At 46.1% G+C, this 24572-nt stretch overlaps 1 protein-coding gene across 1 annotated transcript in view; it reads left to right on the top strand.

Moving 5' to 3' along the window:
* Positions 1 to 23525, top strand: part of LOC149354426 (uncharacterized) — a 29290-nt gene extending 5765 nt beyond the window's left edge. The window contains exons 3-5 of the mRNA XM_089575983.1: positions 2202 to 2344; positions 5185 to 5386; positions 23266 to 23525. Of these exons, the coding sequence (XP_089432109.1) occupies positions 2202 to 2344; positions 5185 to 5386; positions 23266 to 23525 (605 nt within the window). The remainder of the gene's footprint in view (positions 1 to 2201; positions 2345 to 5184; positions 5387 to 23265) is intronic.
* Positions 23526 to 24572: the final 1047 nt, after the last annotated feature.

The following is a 24572-nucleotide window of genomic DNA, read 5'->3' as shown; positions in this document are numbered from 1 at the left end:
TCTGTACTGACGCTCTCACTTTAGCCGTACTTTTAACTTCTGCATTAGCAACTATATATCAGGCTCATGCTAATCCCTTATGCCAATAAAATGACCTTCTTTAGGATGCTTATATTCACAAGGCGACCTGAATGTTAGGCGCAATACAAACTGACTGCTTTTTAATGCCTTGCTGTGGGCGGTGTTTATCAGTGCTTACCAGCGAGCACCAGCGCAGCCACCGCTGTGGCCCACAATACGCTATTCTTGAATCATGGCTGCCTAAAAGTTTTCAGCTAAGTCACCTCACGATTTCTGCGGCTATAGTACCTTAACCTTCGCAGCCAATAACAATGGCAGCGCCCTGGGTGATATATTGCTTGAGCAAGCTTGGCGGTGTCTCCTGCCGCACATGTCACTTTGGGGCATGGAAGATTACTAAGTTGTTTACTTCATGTGTCAGTGTGTCAACTACATGAGCTTGGCCACCAAGATGAAATTACAAGGAGAGCCCAGCGCTCGACGGAATAGTAACGTTGTGCTCCTGCATGAGCGAGATTGCCACCTCAGCCTAGAATTCAGATTATTTGTAGAATGGTGAGGGCATAGCTGTAATAACACGCAATCCCCATTAGAATGTGCCGCTCAAAACGCCCCAGGATCGCCAGGAGTATTGCCACTATAGCCAAGACCCGCCACCGTCGCTCTGTGAGGCTTAGGCGGCCTGCTATTCAGTGCGCCATCGCAGAGTCCCATCCCGACCACTGGAGCACCATCGCGATGAGGATGAAATTAAAAAAAAAACCTGTCGATTGGGGTAATTAGGCCAAATGGGGATATGTGCACTAGCACGACGTCAGTTGTCGGTTGGAACTAGGACCCACTAGGTGCTAGGCTAACGCCTAATTACCACCCCAGCTTCTTCCGTTTAGCTATTGTGAAAATATCATTCCAATTTCGTTGTCCACCTGACTGCTGCCGCTCATTCCACTTAACTCGGTATGCTGAGGGGTTGTGCCACCTAATTAGCGTCTCAGGTTCTCATCTGGTTACCACCGGCTCCACTTTGCCAAGTAAGCCACCCGGTGGGCAGGTGAGCAGTGCCGCAGTTGCACAGGGCATTTGCTATGGCAGGTGTTGCCATCGGTGGGACTTGAGTTACTTGGTTTGGGTTGCGACCCGGGTTGCTCTCCACGAGCAGCCTCTCACGATTAAATGGGCTGCCGCCAGACACAGTGGACAGGTTGCCCACCACCCTGTGCGCAAGTAAGCAGTCTGCCACAAACCACATAACCGGCTTCATTCAAAGAGACAGACAAACACACAATGCCCAAATGTGGGGAATATCCGCGACAAGTGCTAGCGCACTAAAAAAATGCCCGTACCCTGTGCAGTCTGAAGGCTAGTTCAAGAACTTAAGGTGTTCGAAATTACTCCGGAGCCCTCCACTACGGCGTTTCGTAAAGGTTTCGGGACGTTAAACACCGCGCAGAAAACCGTCACTATAGCTAGAGCATTACAAAAACCTCGCTGCTTTTCTTTTGCTTCCTTCTGCCAGTATGAAGCATACTGGTAGGAGAGCAGAGTTTCGGGCCATTTGGTGAAACATTCCGAAGGGAGCGCGACCGTGGAGGGCGTAAGGAAGGGTGCAGACGGGACGAGCACCGCTATGAAATTTAGCACTTTCTGCTAGTAGCGTTCATCCCGTCTCCACGCTTCTTTCCATCTATACCTCACGCCGAAATAACCTGCCTTCGACGCATTTAAACCTGACCGGAAAATGGGATCGTTCAACAGAGTCTAACGGTAGTCGTTCCGTATGACCATAGAAGTCTTTGGGTCCTGCTGAACTTTTACTATAGTAAGATACAACTTAAAAATACAGCAGTTGCTAACACTAGACCGCGGTCCGCGGCGTCTTCTATTACTCCGCTAGGCAATCGGAACTGCAAACGAAATCAGCTTTTTAATTTTTGACTATATCAAACAATCCACGCTTCAAAATGCTAGACGTCATAATTTTTCCCGTGTGATAAGCTTCTTGTTTACGTAGCAAGAAACGTATCAGCAGCGGATTGCTTTTTCGTCGTGGAGGAATTCTGTGCGCGGAGGCTGAATGTGGGAGGAGCTTCACTGCAGGCTTAAGTTATATCCGACTATAGTGTTAATCACGTGATCCGTCGCGGTGTCCTTTTCATCAATCATCTTGTCTTTTCCCCTAGGCTTTCTTAACAGGTTCCTGTTTTGGAGCGCCTTCACGCCTCTGAGCAGGCTATCCTTCGGCGTGTACATCATCCACCTGCCCTTCATACAGCTGCGGCTTCACACATCCCGGGAGAGGATATTTTTCTCGCACTTCGCTGTGGTGAGTGCTTGAACCAAAATGTTCAGCTTTGTAAGGTGCAACGCCGAAGTGTGACATCACGGTGACCATCACTTCCGTTTGGGTTTATAGCCGCTTTTTCAAACGAGAAACTTCACGTGACTCCACTTATTGCCACGCAGGACACCAACCCCCCCCCCCCCCCCCCCTCACTCATAGACATTTTGGAGCATTTGCGACGAGCGTGCTGGTCTCGGCCTACCGTTTCTTCATCTCTGTGCCACCTCCTCTTTTGCTTTTCTTTTACTAAGCAAGCGGCCTTCGCATACAGAAGCAGCTCCCGGCAAGGAAAGTAGTGGCAGCGTGGCTACTAACGCTAAGAAAAGTAGTGCGAGCGCGGAGCGTGTCTAGCTTACTACACAAAGTACACAAAGCAAGAAGCACTTTACCGGTTTAAGGGATGCGAAATTTGAGCGCTACAATTTTTTTTTGTTGCGTAAAACAACCGAGGAGCATCGATTCGGCTGCATCGCGTGTCCATTGCCGGATCTTATAGGGTAATAGGGGAATATGTGAAGGCAGATTTTGTAATGCACAAATGCGGCTAAAATATTCTAAGAGTTCTGTTTGTTCCTTCGTATGTTTTTCAAGCGCCCGTATGCTCATAAGACGGAGAGCTGATATAAATTCGAACATTCTTGATAACACCTGTTTTCATGGCCTTCCCTTTTCCTGCGTGGTGCCATTTTTAACTTTTTAAAGCGCACATTTCCTTCTAGCTTCATTGGAATTAATGGTATAAATAAAGCTGAATAAAGTGACGAGTACCACATGGAATAAAAGGGCAGTCCACTAATTCCCGTAAAATACAGAACAATTCAAAATAGTTTCTTTCTTGAATATCGAGTTTTGTGTCTGAATTTTTTGAACTGTACAAATTAAACATCACTCATTGATGCCTGAATATTTCCATGAGTACCGTAACGTCAGGAGGTCTACTGACGGCGGCTACCGTACTAACAAATGAAATATTTGCGGAAGCTCATGACTGAAACGTTTTTGACTTTGCGCTTTCAGCATGACTCAAAACATTTAAACTTATTGAACACCAGTAACACAATAGTATGTACGATCGCGATGCGTGTGAACGAAGGGACACAGAATGTGCAATGGCCTCTGCTTTCACTAACTTGACTCCAATGCGCATTGCAAGGACGGCGAATATTATAGACAGAACATCTCGTTGCCTCTGGTTGCATTGTTTTGAAAGTGGCGGCGACCGAGGAAGCCATCAGACTCACAGCATTCGCTTAGCATCGTGCCTAACGCTTAGACTGAATAACGGCACCTGTCGGGCAACTTAAACGCTGTAGCCCAATGGCCTTTACTATACCTTTCGATCGTCCAGGTATCTCTTGAAACGGCACTGCTTAAATACATTAAATGTAGAGTAGATAAGGAGATACACTTCCATCTATTTACTTCTATTCATATACGCTAACTAACTCCGCTACACCAAGTTCGCAGCCGTATGTGTTGCTACTGGCTTCAAATTCAGCGCTCTCATTCGCTGTCAGCTATCTGAAGAAATATACAGGTTCCAAAAGTATGAGTGGAACACTTCTTTCTTATGGGAAGACCAGTGGCTCAATGGCTTTGGCGGTTGTGTGCTACTGCGGTAGTATTTTGATGGAGGTAAAATGCAAAAACACTTGTTTGCTGTGCGTAGCCAGCGCACCTTAAAGAACTCCAGATGGTTCTAATTAAACTTGAGCCACCCACCATGGCAGACGTTACCCCCCTCCCTCCCCCCCCCCCCCCCCCCGTACCAATACCGGTGTTTTAGGAGGAGAGCGTCTACTCAGTTTTGAACAGCATACCTTGCTAGCGCGGCAGCTGACGTGTTTCATCACGTGCTAATTGGCTCCGTGCATTTACATGCAAAGTTACAGATATTTTGTTTCTCAATTGCCACGCACTTCTTCATTAGGCATTTTTTGGCACGTGCCTACCACAGCTCTTATCTTTTGAGATTGCTTTCTTTACTGTACGTCCTTATGGCATTTTTCGCCATGTAATGTGCGAAGCACAATTTCTCGTACATACTACATGTTTACGCTACAAAGGAGTTGCTCTGCTCAGTAAAAGTAAAAACAGCCAATCAATGTGAGCTGGGAAACCTTCGGTTAAAAATAACTACCGCGGGACGAAAAAGTGATTCGTGCTTTCGGGTCACTGTGAAGGTAGAAAATACATGGTTCTATCGTTTTATAGGGTGTAACGTCCCAAAGCGACTCAGGCTATGAGGGACTCTGCAGTGAATGCATCCGGATATTTTCAGCTACCGCAGGCTCTTTAACATGCATTGACTTCGCACAGCTAACGGGTCTCTAGTATGTCGCTCCACCGAAATGCAACCACCGCGGCTGGCATCGAACTCGCGTCTTTCGGGTGAGCAGCCGAGCACCATAACCACTGAGCTACCCCGGCGGCTTGTAAAACATATGGGGCGCTTTAAACGACCGCGTCATATATAATTTGTTTTCGACATGAGTTATGTGTAAAAAAAAAATATTTTACAAGTGCTGCAGAATTGAAATTGTGAAAGAATTTATTTATGAGGAAAATATTAGAAAAGTTGTTTGTTTCTGCGTTTATTTTCTTCGCAAGAACGCCTGCGGCCTTATACTGTGCTATCTTTGGAGCTGCCTATTTTTCAGCTGGAGAACTAGTTCCCCGATCTAAGTGGGAAACATCACTACCCGTGAAACTCATAGCTTGCTACCGAGTACCTTTAACTTGCATCTCCTACTTTTGAGCTGAAGAGAAATCGAAGCCATTAAATGTAGCTAAACCTGCGTCTTATCTCGTTCTTTGTGCAGGTTTCGTTTTTCTTCAGCACACTCGTCTGGAGCTACCTGCTTAGTTACCTTTTGTTCATCTTTTGTGAAGCGCCAACAGGACGGTTGGACAAGCTCATTTCCGACCCTCAACGCCCCAAGACAGACGCGAGAGAAAAAGATGATGCACCGAATGACAACCCTGTTCAAGACAGACTTCCGGACGCGGTTGTGACGTTCGGAGGTAGAAAATTGGGCATCCTGCAAACCAGCTGCGAGAGAACGCTTCCAGTGGCATTCTTCTTGAGAACTTAAATCGGACATTTTGTCATCTATGACGTCACTGGTGATGAGATAGTTCGTGGCAGCGATCGAAAAGCCTTCAGAAGGTGAAGTCTGCACCACGGATGAAATCGATGGGTGAAACTTCTTTTTTTATTCTTTCAGCGTATCTGTTGAGAAAAGGGCGAGCAAAGATACCCGAAACGGCGCTTCAAGAAGTGTTCCTCGCTTCAGCGCAGGCATCTCATAAAAACCCTCACATCATTGTTGAGAAAACAATTTATCACTTGTTTGCAAGTGCCGAAAATAAATTATGTCTGTAAAATTGCCTAGTTCTAAATCATTCCGCTAATCCACTCCTCAGCCACTTTCCTCATCGCCACTGAAAAAAGGCCAAACTTCTGCCACAAACCCTTTTATCTTCACATAATCGTTTCTTGAACGGCGAAGTGGTGTCTAAATATGGTGCTGATATTCTTCCTTCTTCTTGCTTCAAACTAGATTGAAAGATATGCCATGTTCGTAAAGATGTTCAATGCGTTAAATGCATATATCTTCTCCTTTCCCCGCGGAGATAAGTCTTTTCATTGATTTTCAAACTTACCTTATTAAGCTTTTCACGTTAACCACTACAGTGAAAGTTTTGCGAAACCTTGCTTCCACCATCGAAATTTTGGAAATGAACAGAACAAAGCAAAATAACAGCAGGGTGTCAAGTCCACCCCGCCCAACCATCCACACACTAGAACTTGTGCACAAGCGCATTTTTCAATGCGAAGTTTTTTATTAACCCACTATTTTCATATATTGTTAGATTCCACTATAGCAATCAATATATCCGCAGATCTGCCTTCGGCTGCCCTCGGCGCTTTTTTGTTATTAACATTTCTGATAGCGTCAAAAATGTTTCCCTTTTGCTACATATATGACAGTCTTAACTACTCGATGCGCGCGATGGACGAAATTTAAAAGAAGAATTTTTCAACAGATCGAGCAACGGTCAATTATACCTGCAATATTTTCATAACAGTAGCTTACAATATTCCACAGTTGTCTCAATTAAAACTGATATTTAAGCCTTCCACTTGCAGGATGTTGAAAAATTTAAACTGCGGATCCCTTGTAATTGTCATGTCACTCGCATGACAGCGGCTTTTCGAACTGAAGCCCTGAATTGTTGTTTCTCGCTAGTGCCACATTCTCGCCTTTCTGTTGCCCTTGTGTCGGATGAAGGCGCGCAGCCATGACGGCGGTGTTGTAACGGCATGTACCCCGTGGGCCGAAGTTCCTAGGCCAGTCTTCTGTGTCCGTATCGCGATGAAGCAAATTTTAGCAGCAATAAAACGCGAGTGACCGGGACACACAGCCAGTTTCTCTTTTCTTGGCACCATCACTTCCTGTTATCGACGTCGTAGGTGGCTGATTAGCCCCTTGGCCTCTTTACACGGATCTATTGACGTGGCGTGACCGTTTCGTGATATGACCAGGAAGGGTTACGAATAAATTGAGACATCCCCCTGCAAATTCCTCCAGAAAAAAAAAGAATCTTAATCTACTCAGTCCTTTCATGATTTCCTAGAACAAAACAAGACCATTCCTTTTGCTTTCACCGCACACTTCCTGATATGTTGGCCTTTCACTGGAATCCACACTGTTACCCTAAGCAACCATCGGCCATCTCCTTTCCGCATAACATGCCCTGACCATGCCATTTCATTTTTTTTTTGTCATAACTTGGATATAAATAATCCCGGTTTGTCCCATAACCAACTCTGCTCTCTTCCTGCCTCTGTGTGTTATCGCTAACATTGTCATTTCCATAGCTCGCTGGATTGTCTTGCGTTGATTTTCAAGCCTTTTCATTAGCATTCAAGGTTCTGCCTTATTGGTGCCGTGTCTAAAATATACCGTCTATTGTGCCGAGCATCGCCAACTCACCACGGAAAGGAGGGGGCGCCGTTTTAAGCGGCTACAAACAGTCGCCAGTTAAGGACGATGCTCACAGCGAGTGTGCTACTAAAGGCATGGCCTCAAGTATCTTTCTGTGCGTCGCCAGCCAACGATCTCGCTTAACAGGCGATGCTGCTTAGCGCAGCCGCTGTTCTTAGGTCCACTAGCGCAATTTTTTCGGTGCATGTATCATCACATTTTCGCATAGAAAGAATGTCCAAGGTGAAGGGACCTTGTAATGAAAAGAATGTGACGTCATAGTGTCCGTCACAGTGTGATGTCATAAAGAAGATCGCAGTCTATTTGCTGTGACAGATATATACTTTCAAAAATAAACGAATGAAACAAATTGTCGACCTTGTCTTTCGCTTGGAAGGCCAAGCGCGCTCGGGCTTTAGCACACTCCCCGTCGGCAGCGCCCCTATGCGGCAGCCACAGGCAATAATTGCTCCTGGTCTCAACTCGGCGCTCTCGGTCGGCACACTAGTCAGTATATTCTAGGCACTGTATCAGTGGTGAGTACCGGTAAAATACAGCTTTCTTATACTTTACTGTTAGTGCCGGTAAGATACAACCTCTATATACTTCCGTATTGAGGAATACTGATAAGCTCCTATTCATGATCTAAAGCTACCTGCGAAATGAACTCCACCCAATTCTTATTCTCCTGGCTCTTTCTTTTTCATAGATAGGATCTGCGCTCACCACTTGCCCAATAGATAAATGCATTCCTTTATATTACCGATACGTCTTCGACTACCGCAAACTGTTAGTCCTTTCCAAGAGAGCTGAAATTTATTTTATTCATATTAGTTCTTAGCTGCATAATCCTGCTTTGAGTGTTTTTCATCAGTCTTGCACTGAAATTGCTCGTGTTGTTAGTATAGTAGCAGTTACCCTTGTAAATAATTTGTAAGTATTTAGAAAGGTAAGCGAATACTTTGTAAATAAATACTCTGCGAACACCTTTTGGCGGCTTAGTTAACTACGCGTACAACGGGTCACGTCCCTTTTTTCTACACGAGACCGTTTTGTTCCTTCGTTGTGCTCTCGCCCGAAATGCCTGCAAGTCCATGCCTGAAAGGACCCGCGTGAGTAGCAGTTGCATCGCTTTTTTTCATGAAAAGCAGTAAGCGTTTGTAAAAAATATGTGCAAGCAATGGGTGTGCTTCTAAACCGCATAGGGCGGCTCTATAGCCCATTTGGCAGTGCTAAGCTTCGAAGGGTTGAGGATTCTAGTTCCGTTCTCCTTCGAGAGATTAGGCTCCCTCAGAATCCAAAGCGACCCACGCTGCAGGGCTCAGAAGCAAATCCCTTGGGCTGTATACTGTGGCAGAGGGTGTACATTATTGTTTTTCAAGAAAAAAATATTAGAAACTGTTTATGGGCAGGGAACCTTACTCCAACACACCTTCAAGCTGGTTCTGAACAGTCGCCACCTTGAAGAATGTCTAGTAGGGGAATCTCGCCTACACACCACGCTTTACCATGATGGCGTGTTGAGAAGAAAGAAATGAGAAGGGAGACCTCAGTGAAAGGTACACCCTCTCCTGAAATCATGGATCTGCACCGAATGCAACAACGGCTCTGTCAAAGTGTGAAAGTAGGTATAGCAAGGCCTCAAGAGAACACTGAATTGAAGCAGATAGCGCAAACAAAACTGTTTCCGATGCAAGCAAACGAAATAGTGTTATGACATAATACTTGTACGAATTTCCGCGCGAAAACACGAGTGCAGCTTTCTCATTTCGTACGTGAACGTCTACGTTCGTTAGAGCAAAAATATGAGTCATTACGTGGTACCCATGTAACTATGTGGAGCGCAAAACTTTTCCTTTGTATACAAATGAAAGTCTCTTTTCATGTACCAGTGCATTCACCTCTCGGGCATTCCGTACAAATATTCAGCAACGTGTTAACGAGTGTCTGCCGAATTCTAATTATTAGAGATAAAGATTTTGGACAGTTTTTAAGAGCATATGTTGTAGAAAGTGTAGTTGAGAGCACTAAGAGCATGAAAGAAGATTTGCAAGATAATTATCGCGTAAAAACAAGCGTCTTAAAGCCACGCCCACGAATCGAACGTTTAAGTACGCTAAGGTTTAACAAAAACTGATTCGCAAGCCTCTGCAGGAAAACACGAATGCCGAAGCGGCAGTATAGCGAATTTTATGCAGTGGGAGTGGAGCGTCAACCCGTCCTTAATAGCCCTAAAAGCATAGAGAAAGTAGGTTCTTGGTACATAACCGAATTCTTTTTTCACCTCCCTCTTAGTGAGATAGCAAAAGAAATTTGCCTTCACCTAAAGCAAAACTGCGCACCATTCTTATAGCGGCGCTCAATTCTGCTGCGTTGCTCAGCTTTCAGAGTGCGTTTATGATTCAAACAAACACATTGCCAGCGTCGAAGGGAGGCGAATGTGCGGTTCTGCATAGGCAGAATAACAAAATGACGTTTTTTTTTTCAATTCCAGCCCTTACGCAGATTTTTTCAAACATTGCGACGACGGATCCGGCCATCCTTTATGATCCAACCTAAATGCACCAAAATTCCATTGGCGGTGCGTTCCCTCGTCCTCTGCCATGAAGCTCACACGCTGTACCAGGTTGTCGCCGGATGTTTTTTTTGTGCAGCCGGTTAGAAACCCGCTTTCCGATTATCTGCATTTGAACATCCGAATCGCCGGACACAATCGCCACGGTATGATTGATCTAACGAGAGTGCTATTTTACGGCAGAAAATTTTACCAAACACGATACAAACGGAATTTCAACGCACCAAAACTTCAGTTGATTTCCAGGCTGTGCAATGCATGAAGTATGCTAACCGATCTAAATCGCAATGCTTCGACAACGATAAACAGAGAGCAGGAAAGGAACCCCACGAAAGGAACAACCAGAGGGAGGGAAAGGCTGATATTGTCGCCCAAAGTTTAGACTTTTGAAGCAAGGATATATATTCACCTGAGTCCAGACGAAAACAGCTGCTGTTGTCGATACGTTGATCAGGAATTTCAGGCTTCTCTCGTCTTCACCTCGTCTTCATTTCGTGGAATGTTTCGATATTGCATCTACCGTAAATCACTGGATTAGCTCTCAATAAATACCACCCTGGGTAAATATTAAAGGAGCGCGTGTTCACCACGTAGAAAGCCTTTCAAGTGAAAAGTCGCCTCGAACACATGCCCTAGTTGACTATGCTTTCATTTTTTTCTGAAACAATACAATGAACTTATACGCACCCTATAATTTAATCGATTTATTCTTACGACAGTCGGCAAAATGACATAGACCCGTTCTCGTTTGTTTTTGTCACTACAGGTTATTCTGGCAATGCTGTCTCATGTAAAGCCCGCGTACAGAACATGCCTGGCGTTTTTAGAGCTGGCAACGAGCTTGATATGGGGCCAGCCCCTTCAATCGTTTTACAGCGAAAGCTTTACTACTTGCACTTTCAGCCTTTGGCGTGGCGCGGCGCCTAATGCCTGCGCTCTCCGCTAGGAGCGCAACAGGTGCTTTGTGACGTCACGCCGAAGAGAAGAGCGACCGACTCGCGCCGTCGCAAGCAGCGGCGGTGCCACCACGGCGTGGCCTCCGCGATCGAAGCGGGCTTTTAAGGCGGAAGCCTTTAATGCCTCATCGTTGTAAGCAGGAGCTGTCGACAGAAATGTCACGCTTTTCAATTGGTCGAAACGGTCGTGACGTCACAGTGCGCGAATTTCAAACGGGGCCAATTGTACTTTGACTACTAACCATGCAACCAATTAAAGGGATCGTTTAGTGATGCTCCAAGTAAGTTTGACTGAGTTTAATTAATTCCCTACTTAACCAATTAGTCAAACCTTTCTAGTCAGACCAGATAAATAAATAAAACCCAGTAACAAATTTGCCGACCTTGGGAATCGAACCCCGGTCTCCGGAGTGCGAGTCGAGAACGCTACCACTCGGCCATGCCAGCTTTTTTTTCGTTATTGCTCCGCCATGCCAGCTCGATGGTTTGGAATGAACAAAGGTGCGTCTAGCGAATACGGTGTCTTCGTTCACTCCCATCTTACTCCCTTCCCGTTATGGCGAGATCTACGTGTCCACCGAGATATCAGAGACAGATACATTTCCTTTCCTCAAAAACCAATTCACCGACGAGCAAGGCGTGTTTGTCCGCGTTTCAGATTGACGCAAGTTATCGTGACGTCACCGCGCGCGAAATTTGACGGGTGTCTACCGAAATATGCGAGACAGTTACTGCGCAACTTCCTTTCCTCAAATACAATTTTCGACTAGTGTCTACTGAGATATGTGAGACAGTTAATGAGCAATTTCCTTTCCTCAAATACAATTTTCAATTTGTTCATTACGGCCCCTCTTTCTTCTTTCACTCAAACTTCCTCCCTTCCTGTACGGTGCTGCTCAGGTGTCCACCGAGATGACAGAGAATTACAGACCATTTCCTTTCCTCAAAAAGCGTTGCGTTCGAAGGGCAACGCACCGCGCCGAACAGGTGGTGGCGTTCTTTGGACTCCGTGGCAGCGCTACAACACGCTGTCGCGTTCCACTCCTAAAGGCGAAGCTTAAGCGTCATTAATTGGCAGTTAATTAATGTACCAACAAAATGTGCAGCGAACAATCGCGTAGCAGAATGCAGCACTCAGGCTTTCGCCTTTCAACTTGGATTTACCAGGACACTTACCATGAGTGCCAAGCATGCCGTTGTAGCCAGTGCAGGAACAGCAGTTCTACAGTCTGCATTTACATCACCAGCAACCAAGTATATACTCACAGCGCAGCGATTATAGTTTCACTACTAGTTGTACATAGAATAGCCAAGTGATCACCACAGCAGCACCAAGGTATACAACAAGTTTCACACAAGCACCACAACAGCACGACTATCATGTCAGCGAGGGCGTAGCCATGGGTATTGCTTTCGCGATTTCCCGGCTTAACCAAGTTGAGCCACAGCCATTTTTTTTGTGTTTGCATTTACGTTAGCACTTGCTTAAACCCTTCGACGAGAATTACAAACCTATGCACGCTGTAGTAAGTAGAATGTAGTGGTGGAGAAAACATGCAGCTAAACCAAAAGTATGAGAACTTACTTCAAAGCGCAGCCTCCAGGGAAGCCTAGGAAGGGGGGTAAGTTTAGCAGGATCGTGCTAAGTAGTGAAAAAGGACAAGAAGCCCTAAGGGTAAGCGCCGATTTCCTGTTTTTCCGTCTGTTTTTTTCCTAAGTTTATTACTGTTTTCTTATTCGAAGCGAACCGCTAAATGCAGAATACATAGTACCATTGAACCCTTTAAAACCAACATATATACTGGACCTTGTTTTCACATAATGGTGAGAAATTCCGTAAATGATAACAATGTAAGATATCATTTGGCGCCAGCGGGTGTTGAGGAATAATGGATTGTGGTTCTTAAGGCCGCGAAATATATATTGCACACTGTAGGAAAATAAAACGGGTGACCCATATGTCGATTTTGCTGTGCGTAAAGAAAAACACTGTTCCAGTGAGCAATATCATTTCGTGCTTTATCTATCGTTTCCTGCACTTTCGTGCATTGACCAAGTGTTCACGACAGCAAACTGTCTGGAAGCCAACGCTAAAGTTGTGCGGCTGCATTGTTCATTATCTAAAAACTTTTCTGCTACCAGTTTAAATGTTTTTTTTTTGCTACAATTCAGACTTAAAGACATATGTTAGAAAGGCCTTATAGAAAGAAAGAAAAATAAAAGTGCTCTGCCAACTTGAAGACAGCAGGAATAATCGCTGGTTTTACGCCCGCTTTAGTGCCATTGCCGATACAATTTCCCGTAATGACAGGCTCGGATGTACGGCGGCTGTGTGTTTGAAAGTGGACGACGCTTCTGGCTTGATGCCAAATGCCGGAAGCAGCGTCGGAAAAGGCAACATAGTGGTCCTTGTTTTCCCCCTACGTTTCTGACGCATCTCTACCCCCTACGTTTCTGACGCATCTCTACGTGAGTGCTGTGCGTATAGCACAAGTGCAGTATAATATAGCGCCGCTCAGCCAGACTACCAAAGAGGACGAAGGCTACGCGGCAAAAAAGTGCAGCGACCTTCGGACGCGGAATCTTCCCTTCCAGCGGCCAGCGCCGTTCACGCGAGTGACTCGGCACGCGCGACTGGGCGGGAGACACCACCATCTTGCCATCGAGTGTATTGTGAGATGGCGGCACCTGGCTGCCTGCAGCCCTACTTCGCTGCCGCCCTAATAGAAGGCAGCAGCTGCTGTGCTATCATCGCTACTTATCGCCGTTGCGTATGCCACCGGCCACAGCAGGTGAGCCACATAGCCTGACACCAGGCAGCACTCAGTGCCTAAAACTTCGAGTCGGCAGTCTTGTGTAGCGTCAGGCCTGGTTGGGGCGGCTAGAATGACCCTACCCGTGGGTTGGTAAAGCCCTGAACTCTTGAAGCCATTAAACAACGGCTCATCAAGCCGCATCTGCCTTCGATATCTTGCCCTAGTCTCGCCCCTCACATTTGCCTCAGTGATCAACCCAGCCTCTTACATTCGGCGAACCTCTCATAGTATAAACACCTACGGTGACTCAATACCGCTTGGTTTGTTTCGTTTCGGATAACTTTCAACGCCTGGTTTTCCTTTCTGTTTCGGTCGCATATATGGCCGCGTGCGGGAATACCTTCCGCGTGACGTTTTTGCGCGTGCCGTAAAGGAGCTAATCTCTATTAAGGACTTCCTATGTGTGATTAGAATATTGGCTTTCATTTCTCTTTTCCGCGCAACCTGCTTCAAGTACGGCCTACGCCGTGCTGCCAAAGTCACTGTGCCTCGTCGCTGCCCTGACTGGGTGGCTACTCTGGCTGGTGTTGACATACTACGACGCCACCGTTAGAGACGCATTCACACTTCCGAATCGCCGACCTCACGAGACCAACTTCGAGATTAGTTACGGCTTCAGAACAAATGCGCCCAGTGGAAAGAAGGAAAAAATCAAGGAAATATGGTTTTTCTTGCAGCCTTATGATTGTATCTCCACTTCTGCCTCATAAATGTATCGTCTTTGCCAAACGTAAGCAGGCAACGGGGTTTACTTCTCAGCTGTATAGTGTAGCGACCATGCGACCACTCAAGACCAAACGGTCTATAAGGATGTGGACAAGAGTTTTCCTTACGTTACACAGCTTTAGAACTTAAGGGATGCTCTAAGTGCTCCACAACAAGGCTAAGAAACAAACCCCACCACTTCGTTGCATTTGGCAAAGGCGATTCCTTAGCACAATGACGATTTTGGCTGTGCGTTGTACGCCATTTCAGAAAAAAAAAGTTACAAATATGTAAAAACAAAACATAATTCTTAAACTCAGTTTGGGCAAATTTCACGCGATTTTTAACTACTGCGCATTATTTCTTCCAACTTTCATTCACATCGGTTGCATTTACTATTGCTAGTTATTATCACCACTTGTAAAGCTCATATCACCTTAAGATGCCAAGCCTTCACTAGAGAAGTGAACATCATAAAATTGCGAAAGTTTTATGCCGGTCTGCATAAAATAGAAATATTCGCAGATGTGGATAAAATGAGTGCCCTGGATACACTCCCGTGGCGTTGCGTGAACCAGGCCACAGCGCGCGCACATTAACTGGGGTGTGATAACTCTCGTAGGTCAGGTGAGCTAACGACTTAACCGTGCGTCGGAAATGAGACGGAAAAACCGAATTGGCTTTCTGTGCTTTAGTTCTTACCGAAACGAGGCTGCCGGTCTATGGGGTAGTCTGGGTAATAAAAAAAAGTGGTTCCTAATCGAATCTTGTTGATCGAATGATGGCAGGTAAGTGGTGCAAGCAGCATGTTGCTGTCCTTTATGATGCTACTGGCAGATCTAGGGTTTAGAATGAAGCGGAAAGGGGGTGGTAAGAAGATTCTGACAAAAAAATGAGCACCAAAGAGAAGGAGTTAAACGGAGTCGCTGAAAAGAAAAAGGACAGTAAAACTCTACTTCAAAGAACGAACGTGGGGAAGATGGAAAATAAGCGTAGAGGAGAAAAAACCTGGAATCAACTTTGAAAGAGCATATGTCATCAAAAACAACAAAAAACATAATGGAAAAGATTGCTAGCCCATCAGTTCTGAGCTGGTGCAAGGGACGTATGCTTGCTCAACCTTAAAGCTACGAGGCGCAGTGAATAGGTTTTGCCTTCTCGGTTCAAGCTATTCTACACGTTTTTATACTGTTAACGAAGGTAATAACAGGAGATTGCGCCTACTTAGCCACCGGATGTTGAAGACTGGATCTTTGGGCAGCAACACCGGACGTTTGTGGACTTCCTTGAGGGTCCAATATGTATATCTATTTGTAGACAATAGTTTAAGCCAGATGGCAAATTGGCTGAATAATAAAAAAAGAATACTTCTTGTTAACTTCAGGCGAAACGTCCTACTGACGGTGCCCAGTCGTTTGAGCATCCGCTTTGCATGCTGGAGGTTCCGGGTTCGAACCCCTCTGCCGCCAGGCACCCACGGTTTTTCAGTTGGTAGAAGCTTTGCCCTAGACTGGTGGTCAGTTCCTCTGCGGTGAAATGGTTGAAAAAGTGGTTCCATGACTCGGCCGTTTGCTAAGGCAGTGTTTGGCTAACGTGGCGTTGTGTTTTCGGTAGGCTCGTCACATTTGCTTGGGTATCTCCTGCGCTTACAGATTAGATATGGAAGGTTCCATGAACTGGTGACCCACGGTCAGTGTAGCACCACTTTAAATACTGAATTAGTCAAACATTTAACCTGTACTACTACGTGTTATGTTTCCAGCATACACTTAAGGAAGTGCGTCTTAAAGGGGCTGTGAAAAACCTTCCGAGGAGAGTACACAACTCAATCACTGCACTGTGTTGCCATGCAAACATGAGCCAAATAATACACTTCTAGACGCAGCAGAAAGCCCACAACCACGCGCAAAAGTTGTGGAGCCCCTCCCGGCGCCTTTTTCATGCTCGCAGCCTCCCCCGTCACTCACACCTGCGTATGCAAGTAGAGACGCGGCTATTGGTTTGATTCTTTGAGACGAGAGACAGCTACTATGGCCGGAGCCAATCAGCCGCGCAGTTCTGGCTGGTCAGGAAGCTCCTACCCCCGGCCGTGGGGCCGACGGAGGAGCCCCGACCTTCCAGCGTGCAAAAAGTGACGAGAGGAGAGGGAAAGGCGCGAAGACGCTGAAATTCAGATTTCGACTTAGTTTCTACAAAGCGCACTAAAAAATTCTTCTTTCGCAATATCTGTGATGCGGCGTTCTTTAACATCCCAGCATAGCGCAACTTTATTAAGGCCCCTTTCAGGGTCCCTGAATGCATTCTTGGACAGTTGTGTATTCATAGATTTTGAGAGAACTATTTTGGAATGGGACACTTATTAACGCTGATGTAATGGGTGACAAAGAGCATTGACAGCCATTGAAATAATCCCCATTCCCGGGCCCAAACCCAGGCGTGACGAGACTGCAAAAAAAGAAAACCGCATTAGGAGTTGCTACTTTCCTATTAGCACATAATGCAACTAGGAACGTGCTGAAAACCCAAATTGCACGAAATAAACCTTTAATTACACTTCAGAATTTGCGATATAAATTCTCGCATTCATTGAATTTAATGTGATCAAAATGATCACATGTGATCAGATTCCAAGTGTCCCTGGAACAGGCGGACCTCCTTGAGCTCGCGTCCACAACAGCGAGGGCTGCCTCTACCTCCACGTCGCACGCCCTGCGTAAAAAAAAAAATATGAAATTCATTAAGAAATAAAGTCCATGGGGCGTTCTCGCATACCGCTAGCTGAGATATACCTCTCCAAGAGAAACAATTCGATGTCAATGGTGCTGCACCAGTGCTAAGCAGTAAGTAAAGAGAAGGAGAGAGTCGTCGTCTAAGTATATCTTGGCAAACCTATCGCTATAGGGACACCCTAGATTGCTTACAACACGAAGACGTAGTACAAAACCTGTGCAGAGGCTTGGTGCTTGCAAGGTGCTAGCATCATCTGCTGGCCGACGCTAGTGAACACCGCGTAATTCAATGAGGATATTTTGAAGGTGTAATATAAAGAAAACTAAAGGGTGCCGAGAGATTCTTCGCGAACGTGGTCATTTTCACGGCTGACTCTTAGTCGTTGCTGCAAATCTGACCTAGTATTTTTTCAGTATAGTGAGAGTGTTTTATAAACTTTTTGCGTTCGCACCAATCCTTTCCGACGGTCATAGAGAAATCAATGAGGTATGCCAAACGGTCGACATTCCCGAGGTAGTTTTGAATGTTCAGAGCAACGCGGGAAGTCATGGGAGCAGCGCAAACTAGAAACGTCATCAGAGTCTTGAAAACTGGCCCGGATAACTCCGTGATTCCTCCAAAGCATTTAATAAAACTTGAAATAATTAGCGTGGATAACCCGTATGTAGCTCAGGGAAATTAAGGATACAAACTAGCCTGATAACTTTCCACTCAACGAGTGGGAGCCTAGCGTCCAACCAAATGTTATTTGGTTGGCAGTTGGCAGTTATCAACACGATTTGGTACATATTCTGCCAAGCAGGCAGAGTTTCTGGCGGAAAAAAGAAGCCAAGAACGAAAGCACCATGCAGAAAGCAAGGCACGTCGCAAGGAGACTTGAACGTAACTTGTTACACTTGGTTAATTTCTTTTATTTGCAGATTTAAGACTTTTTAATGCAGGGATTACTTCTTAAGCTTAACGTTCTAGGTAATTCAGTTAATTTTTTTAAGTAATAGATTACTCGTAATCTCTAACGTAATTTTGGTGCGCAAAGTGGCGATGCGTGCGCAATACGCTCAAACTTCTGCCGGTAGTGTATTTACACCTGACAACCGATTTCGTTCGTCCCCCCCCCCCCCCCCCCCCCAGCTGCAAAGCTGGTCTTAGCTCTTACTTGCGAGGCCTGTAGACGTTGCAGAAAATAAGTAAACAATTACAATTGGAACTAGTCTATCTAAAATGTAACTGATTGAACAGGTAAATTTCAGCCCCATAAAAATAAATGAAAAAAGTAGTCGGGTACTATTTGCGTTATTTGCCTTCCAGCATTTATTGCCTTAACAAAAATTTACTCAGACTACAATTAACGACCGCGTGTTTCAGCGAACACTAAAGTTTTCAAAAATGGAATTTTTGGGATAAAAACATGGCTTTTCTTCAAAACCACTCGTTCAGTGCGACATTGGTGTCGTGTACTCCGTTCGGCTTTCTTGCGGCAAAAATTGCGTACGCCAGATAGGCCGATGTTTAAATTTGAGCATTTCCTCGAACATCGCAAACCGGTGAAGAAAGGAGCGGGGTCGTCCAACTTGGCTTTGCACGACAAAGATTCCCCCACTTACATAAGATCAGTGTCCTGTTTAATCACCCTGATCGTATTTGCAGGGAACTGGCGGAGGCCTATATGATCAGGAAGATGCAGATGAGTGTGTTGCTTCGCCATCTATCAATTTGGTAGATGAGGAGTTAGGCTTTCTTGACAACTTGCGTGCGGTCCATGAGATAAGAGAGGGCCGTCTACTATGTAAGATAGTCTTCTGACGACTAAGATGTGCATGAGCACAATGGTTTTTAGGTTTCAGTCATTGTTCTGTTTTTTTTTTTGTTGTTCACTGTGTCTTTGGCCTTTATATACTTCTAAGAGAATAAAGTAACCAAGTTGTTAGTGCACCGCTCGTATTGTCTCCCGTCTTCCTTTTGTCCTGTTTTCTGCGCTGCTTGAGCGTGAACCCTTACCAACTCGCCCAGCTTTCTGTTCTCGTATTACCACAGAAAACCGGTGAATCGTCATAAGTAGTAAGCTGGTTAAATAATTCTTACTAATTGACATTTAAGTAGTGAAGTTAGGCGCCTAGTTACGATCTGAGATTTGTAGCCGGTCGTTAGTAACAGCCATATCAGTTTTTAGAATTTCTAAAATACCATTACGCTCACCGCTGTGGCTCGACAAAATCGGGCTGCATCGTGCGAAAATCCATGTGCTTTCGAAAGCACGCAGGCAAAGCAACCTCTTCAGTTCACGTAACTATACGAATAAGCCAAATTTGTGGAGCCACAGCGCCAACGGTAACTGCGTTTTCGAAATTCTAGAAACTGATATGGTTATTGCTAACAACCGGTTACAGATCTCTATTCAGAACTAGGTGCCTAACTTTAATAGTTAAAAAGTTAATACTTAAAAATTACCGAACCAGCTTGCTAGTTAGGACGATTTACCGGTTTTCTAGAGTCCACCAAAACTCGTAATAGTATGCCGCAAAAACCATATTTTTTACTCCAAAAAGCCAATTTAAAAAAATTTTTGAAAGTGTTCGCTAAAACACCCGGTATATACTGCGGCTTAAATTCACTGACATTTAATTTCTTACACTTGTAAATTTTCAACAGCAGTTTTTCGAGACTGGCACTAATTTTCCACGTTTCCTTGTGAAGAGATGAGCAGTAACGCTGCACTGAACACTCTCTCAGTGTACGCTTTCGAGGGGAGGGTGGTATTATAAAGTATGAACACCTTACGCACCACCTCGTAGTTGCACTCACATGCCGGCCGCTGGGGCGTGCGTGCCCGGTAGACAACATCGCAACGGAGAGCGACCTGCTCGTTAAGAGCCGCGCTAGCGTAGTGTCTTTTTTTTCTTGTTTTTTAGTTCTCCTGTGTGCACTGCCGCTACTGACACTGCATGATATCACCCTGCCGCCGTGACGCTGCGTGCTAACGTCCCTTTGCGCCTGTGTTTACGTGGGTTTCGTTGATAGTGGTAGGCGGTGGGCGCGTGCTTCACGTGTTTTAATGCTGTGGGCTGCGGCCAAGGTGCTCCGAACCAGTGAAGTCACTTGGAAAATTCTGAAAATACCCGCGTCGAAAGTGGTTTTTCGCTGCTCACGTCCGCTCTATATAAGCCGAACGCCAGTTTAGTAATGCGAACTTTTATTTTTCCTTTGTTTCCTTTGAGTGCCTAGCCGACCGGCGGCCTAAATAAGATATCTTGAGAAGCGGACCATGGGTGAATAACTGAAACATCTATGAAATACGAGGCTCGCACGAGGTTCGCTCACAGTGGCTGGATTTCAGGCGCAGGCTCCTTTCGTAAACAGTGCAACCAGGATAGCCGAGCACCAGGCCAGGCCATGGCTTGTACCTATCTGAAGAACCGGCTGAGTGACTCAGTCACTGCAGTGCCGGCGCGGTGGCTTTGTGGTCAGACCATCTGCCTCGCATTCGTAAGGTGCTGGGTTCGATCGCCTATCGGTTTACCTATCCGTTTTCTAATGGGTACAAAGTTCCCACGAGCGTGGTGCTCGGCTCTTCAGGGGCAAATGACCTGGAACAGGGTCTTAGACCTACCCAGAATCAGAGGCAAAATCGAATATTATTACGTCCCTTTATGGAGCGGAAGCACGTCCGTGATAATTCCATGCCTAATTAGATTTAAAAGGTATTCTCGAGTTACTACCATTGACATTTCTTCAGCATATTCACGGGTACTAACACCGAGAAAAGTAGATGAACCGCGGAAACGGAATAAAATTTTTGTTCATTGCGACGAGATAACACAGGGCGAGTTCTGTTTGTCCGTAGACATTTCGTGGTTGCATTAGTAGGCACTCGCAATATAAAAGATAGAAAGAACACAGTGTGGAACTTCAGTATAGCTAGTTGCACTTAGTGGGAAAAAAGAAATAAAGTAGCAAAAAAAGCAACGACCAGCAGATAAACACAGATCACCGTGTCTGTGTCTTGTCTCTTCGGCCTCGTCTTTCCTGCGCTGTTATTTTTTCCACGATAGAAGACCACGTGGTCGAAAATACAAAACAATACAGCAGTACCGTTAGTTTCAACAGATCCCTAGCTTTACGCGCCTTCCTGAGGTGCATCCCCACCTCCGTGCTCTGTGCGAAAGCCGCCGTGCTGGTTGTAGCAAAGAAGACGAGTTCCGGCGCCATCTTAGAGGATGGAGGGTCCCTACAGAGTGGTCACGTGATATTACTCGGGACGAGAACTGCCGTACAAGAGGACAGTTAACTAATTTTTGGTCCGTGCATGCTCCTCCGCAGGCGGTTCTTCTCGCTCTCGTACGTAGGAAACATCGAAACAACCCCGCTGGCACCAGCGTTTGCAGTCAGGTCGAGTTTCGAAAAAATGTACCGTTGGTTACAACTTGTTTTTAGAAAAAAGTAATTGATTACCAGTAATCAAACAGAAAAAAGTAATTCATTACCAGAAGCCTTGATGCTTAAAAGTATACAATAAATAACAAACTTCAGAAAACATAATTTATTAAAAGTAATCAATTACTTGTAGCATGTTACGTACACCTATGCTTCTTCTGTTTTTCAGGGTGTAACAAGCCGAAAACAAAAGTGAGAGCACTGTTGTCCCGCATTCGCATTAGAAAGTAAAGAACTGTTGCAAAAAAAAAAGACGAGCGCAACTTCTTTGTATCATTATGGCACAAACTGCAACCGACGGGATCGCCCTACATTTAGCTCCACCTGACTCACGCCCGGCGGAACTTCATTCTACGCGAAAATAAAAGAGGTCCCTGACACACCCAACCCCGTATAGGCGCTTAAAAACTGCCACATATATGAGAGCGGGTACTTTCAAGCCCCCACAAATCGGCGCCCTGACTCGCACAAGTTCAAGTGGCCCATTGTCAGTGACCATCACGGCAACCGAGCGATGCTGTATTAAAGTTCGCGAGAACCTGCTAATGTGATGCGAGAGGGCTCACTTCGTTTTCTTTTCCAACGCGACCACGCAAATATGCGCGGCCTGGAATGAAAGGCCCCGTTTCCGAACGTTATTCCGATAATATCCTTATGCGGTGTCAAAGGTGAGAGTGAAAAGAAGAATTCAGGCGCTCTTGAGACGTCACTCACGCAGAGATAAGCCACGGGCTGAAGCAGATGCCTCAGCGCAGCTCGCTGCGACGGTGAGCGCGTCAGAGGCATCTCCAGGACCTCCTCCCGCGAGCTCTGCGGTCATGGCGGTGATGGTGAGAGATGACAGCACCCACATAGGTACCCTGCACGGCCAAGGGGAACACACGGGGAGTGCAAGGCCGGTGTCAGGCATCGCCAAGCCCGTACCAGTCGTTGGCGGCAACAGGCGTTTAGAAAGGGAAAGAACACTAACAGTCAAGAAGCAAACGAAGGATGCACAAGCAAGCACGACTGCACACAAAGAGTGGACTAGTTCTTAACATTCGGGAAAGCAGGTGCGTCCCGACATAATTGGTGCGTTCTAAAATGAGGCAACTGATCAGGGCTAATACTGGTAACGAGGATGGGCATAATTAGTATAGTGTTTCGCGATTTCCGCTGGAGTGTTGATCGCGTTGCGACAGCCGTTATGTAATTGTTTTTGTTATTCTTATTATTACCGTATTTCTCACCTGCACTCTTTGTGCTAACAAACTAGGACCCATTTAAGAACTGAGAAGCGCAGAAGAACGAAAATTTTGATTAGGATGTCCCTTTAGAGTTCAGCGTGGCCGGCTGCGGTACGATCTACAAAAAAGGGAGCCTGAATTAGTCTAAATGTGATCACCATTCGCGTGAAGATCGCCTACAAGGTAGCGTTCAAGCCCAAATTACTCGTTCAAGCCTTGTCAACTATCATTTCATATGGTGACTGTGTGTTTTGGTCTAGAAGATATTGCGGGGCGTGTTAAGCAGATACCTCTGCCAACAGACCACAGCATATATTTCTCAGGTATGACGCCATTTAGACCATCCCATCTCTCTAAAGGAACTGAGAGGAAAAGCCTCTTCTCGGGAAAGATTACCTTGGTGGCCACTGCGAGCTCGACAGGAGGCTCCTCCGGGCATGTTGAATACCAGTGGCCCTTGACCCCGTTGGCAGGGCGAGAGGAAGTGGCCAACGCCGAGTGCTTCGTGTGCGTTGTTGCGGCGCCGGACCGAGACGACGAGGCACTTGGCAAACTCGGCGACCGGTGGCTTCCCAGAGCGTCCCATCGCGCGGACCGTGCTACGCCCGTTGCTGTCATGGAAGCAGCCGACTCCTTGACCACCGGCGTCCAGCAACGCATGCTGTGGACGACATCCCCTTTGGCGCAGCACAGGCGGTGTGGCGCTAGCCAGTCCAGAAGGAAAGGTGCATGAGATATGCCTGGCCCCTGTTGGTTGAACAAAGCCTTCCCGGTCATGATTTCAGCCCCACAGTCTCCTTCAAGGGGACCAGGGACGTGGCGCAGAGCGAGGAGCACGAGCGATCCTTAGTTTTCTTCTGCTTCATGATCGGCGCGGCGCGTGCACGAGGGATAATGCAGGTGACGCCTGCAGGGTGCAATCGCAAACATGCAAAATTGAAAAAAAGAAGCAGCTGCATTCAGAAAAATAAACTGGAGGGGACACTTAAGTTCCGCCTTAATGGTATAACGTGACAGCGTGGTTGGGTTAATGCCCACATATAAGAAAGTTAGTCATATACCCTTCACATGGATAGATCACGAACACTGCTCTTTTGCGCGGGGGCCACCATACGGCGGCCCATTTTTCGGTCACAACGCAGATGCCGACGACGGATTTTCAGTAGAGCGGGCACAAAAAGCACAAAAGAACGTTCAAATTGTTTAACAGATAGTTGTAAGACTTGAAATCGCTCAAGTAGAGGTGTTAACAAGACAAGATAATTATCCTAGGCAAGTTCCATGTTTGTTCCCCGTAGGTTCTCCGTGTTCAGAATGTTCCTTTGGGTCAACAAGCTTAAAGGTTCCAGCCTCTCTCACCCCGTCATCATCATCATAACTCGCGGCCTCCATCGAATATGGGAACACGCTGCGACGCACACTCGCAGAAGACATTGTGTGGTTGTGCAGGGGAATGTACAGGCGCAAAGCGACGACTTCGATATTGCATGATTGGCTCGTGTGCGCGTGAGAACGGTGTATTCCATTCATGAGCCGTCGCGTCACGCTCGCAGCTTCTGTTTCAATATAACAAAGAGCTCAACCTGGGCATCGCAGGCAGTTCGTCCTTGCTGGCCGCGATTGCAATTTTTATGGTTTATGGTTTTGGAGTTTAACGTCCCAAAGCGACTGAGGCTATGAGACACGCCGTAGTTAATGGCTCCGGAAATTTCGACCACCTGGGGTTTTTTATCGTGAACTGACATCGCACAGTACACGGGCCTGTAGAATTTCGCCTCCA

Source organism: Amblyomma mixtum, chromosome 3 (genome assembly GCF_055824585.1).
Source record: "Amblyomma mixtum isolate Tamu chromosome 3, ASM5582458v1, whole genome shotgun sequence".
NCBI lineage: Eukaryota > Metazoa > Arthropoda > Arachnida > Ixodida > Ixodidae > Amblyomma > Amblyomma mixtum.
Note: the sequence above shows the minus strand (reverse complement) of the source record. Positions and strands in the feature narration are given on the sequence as shown.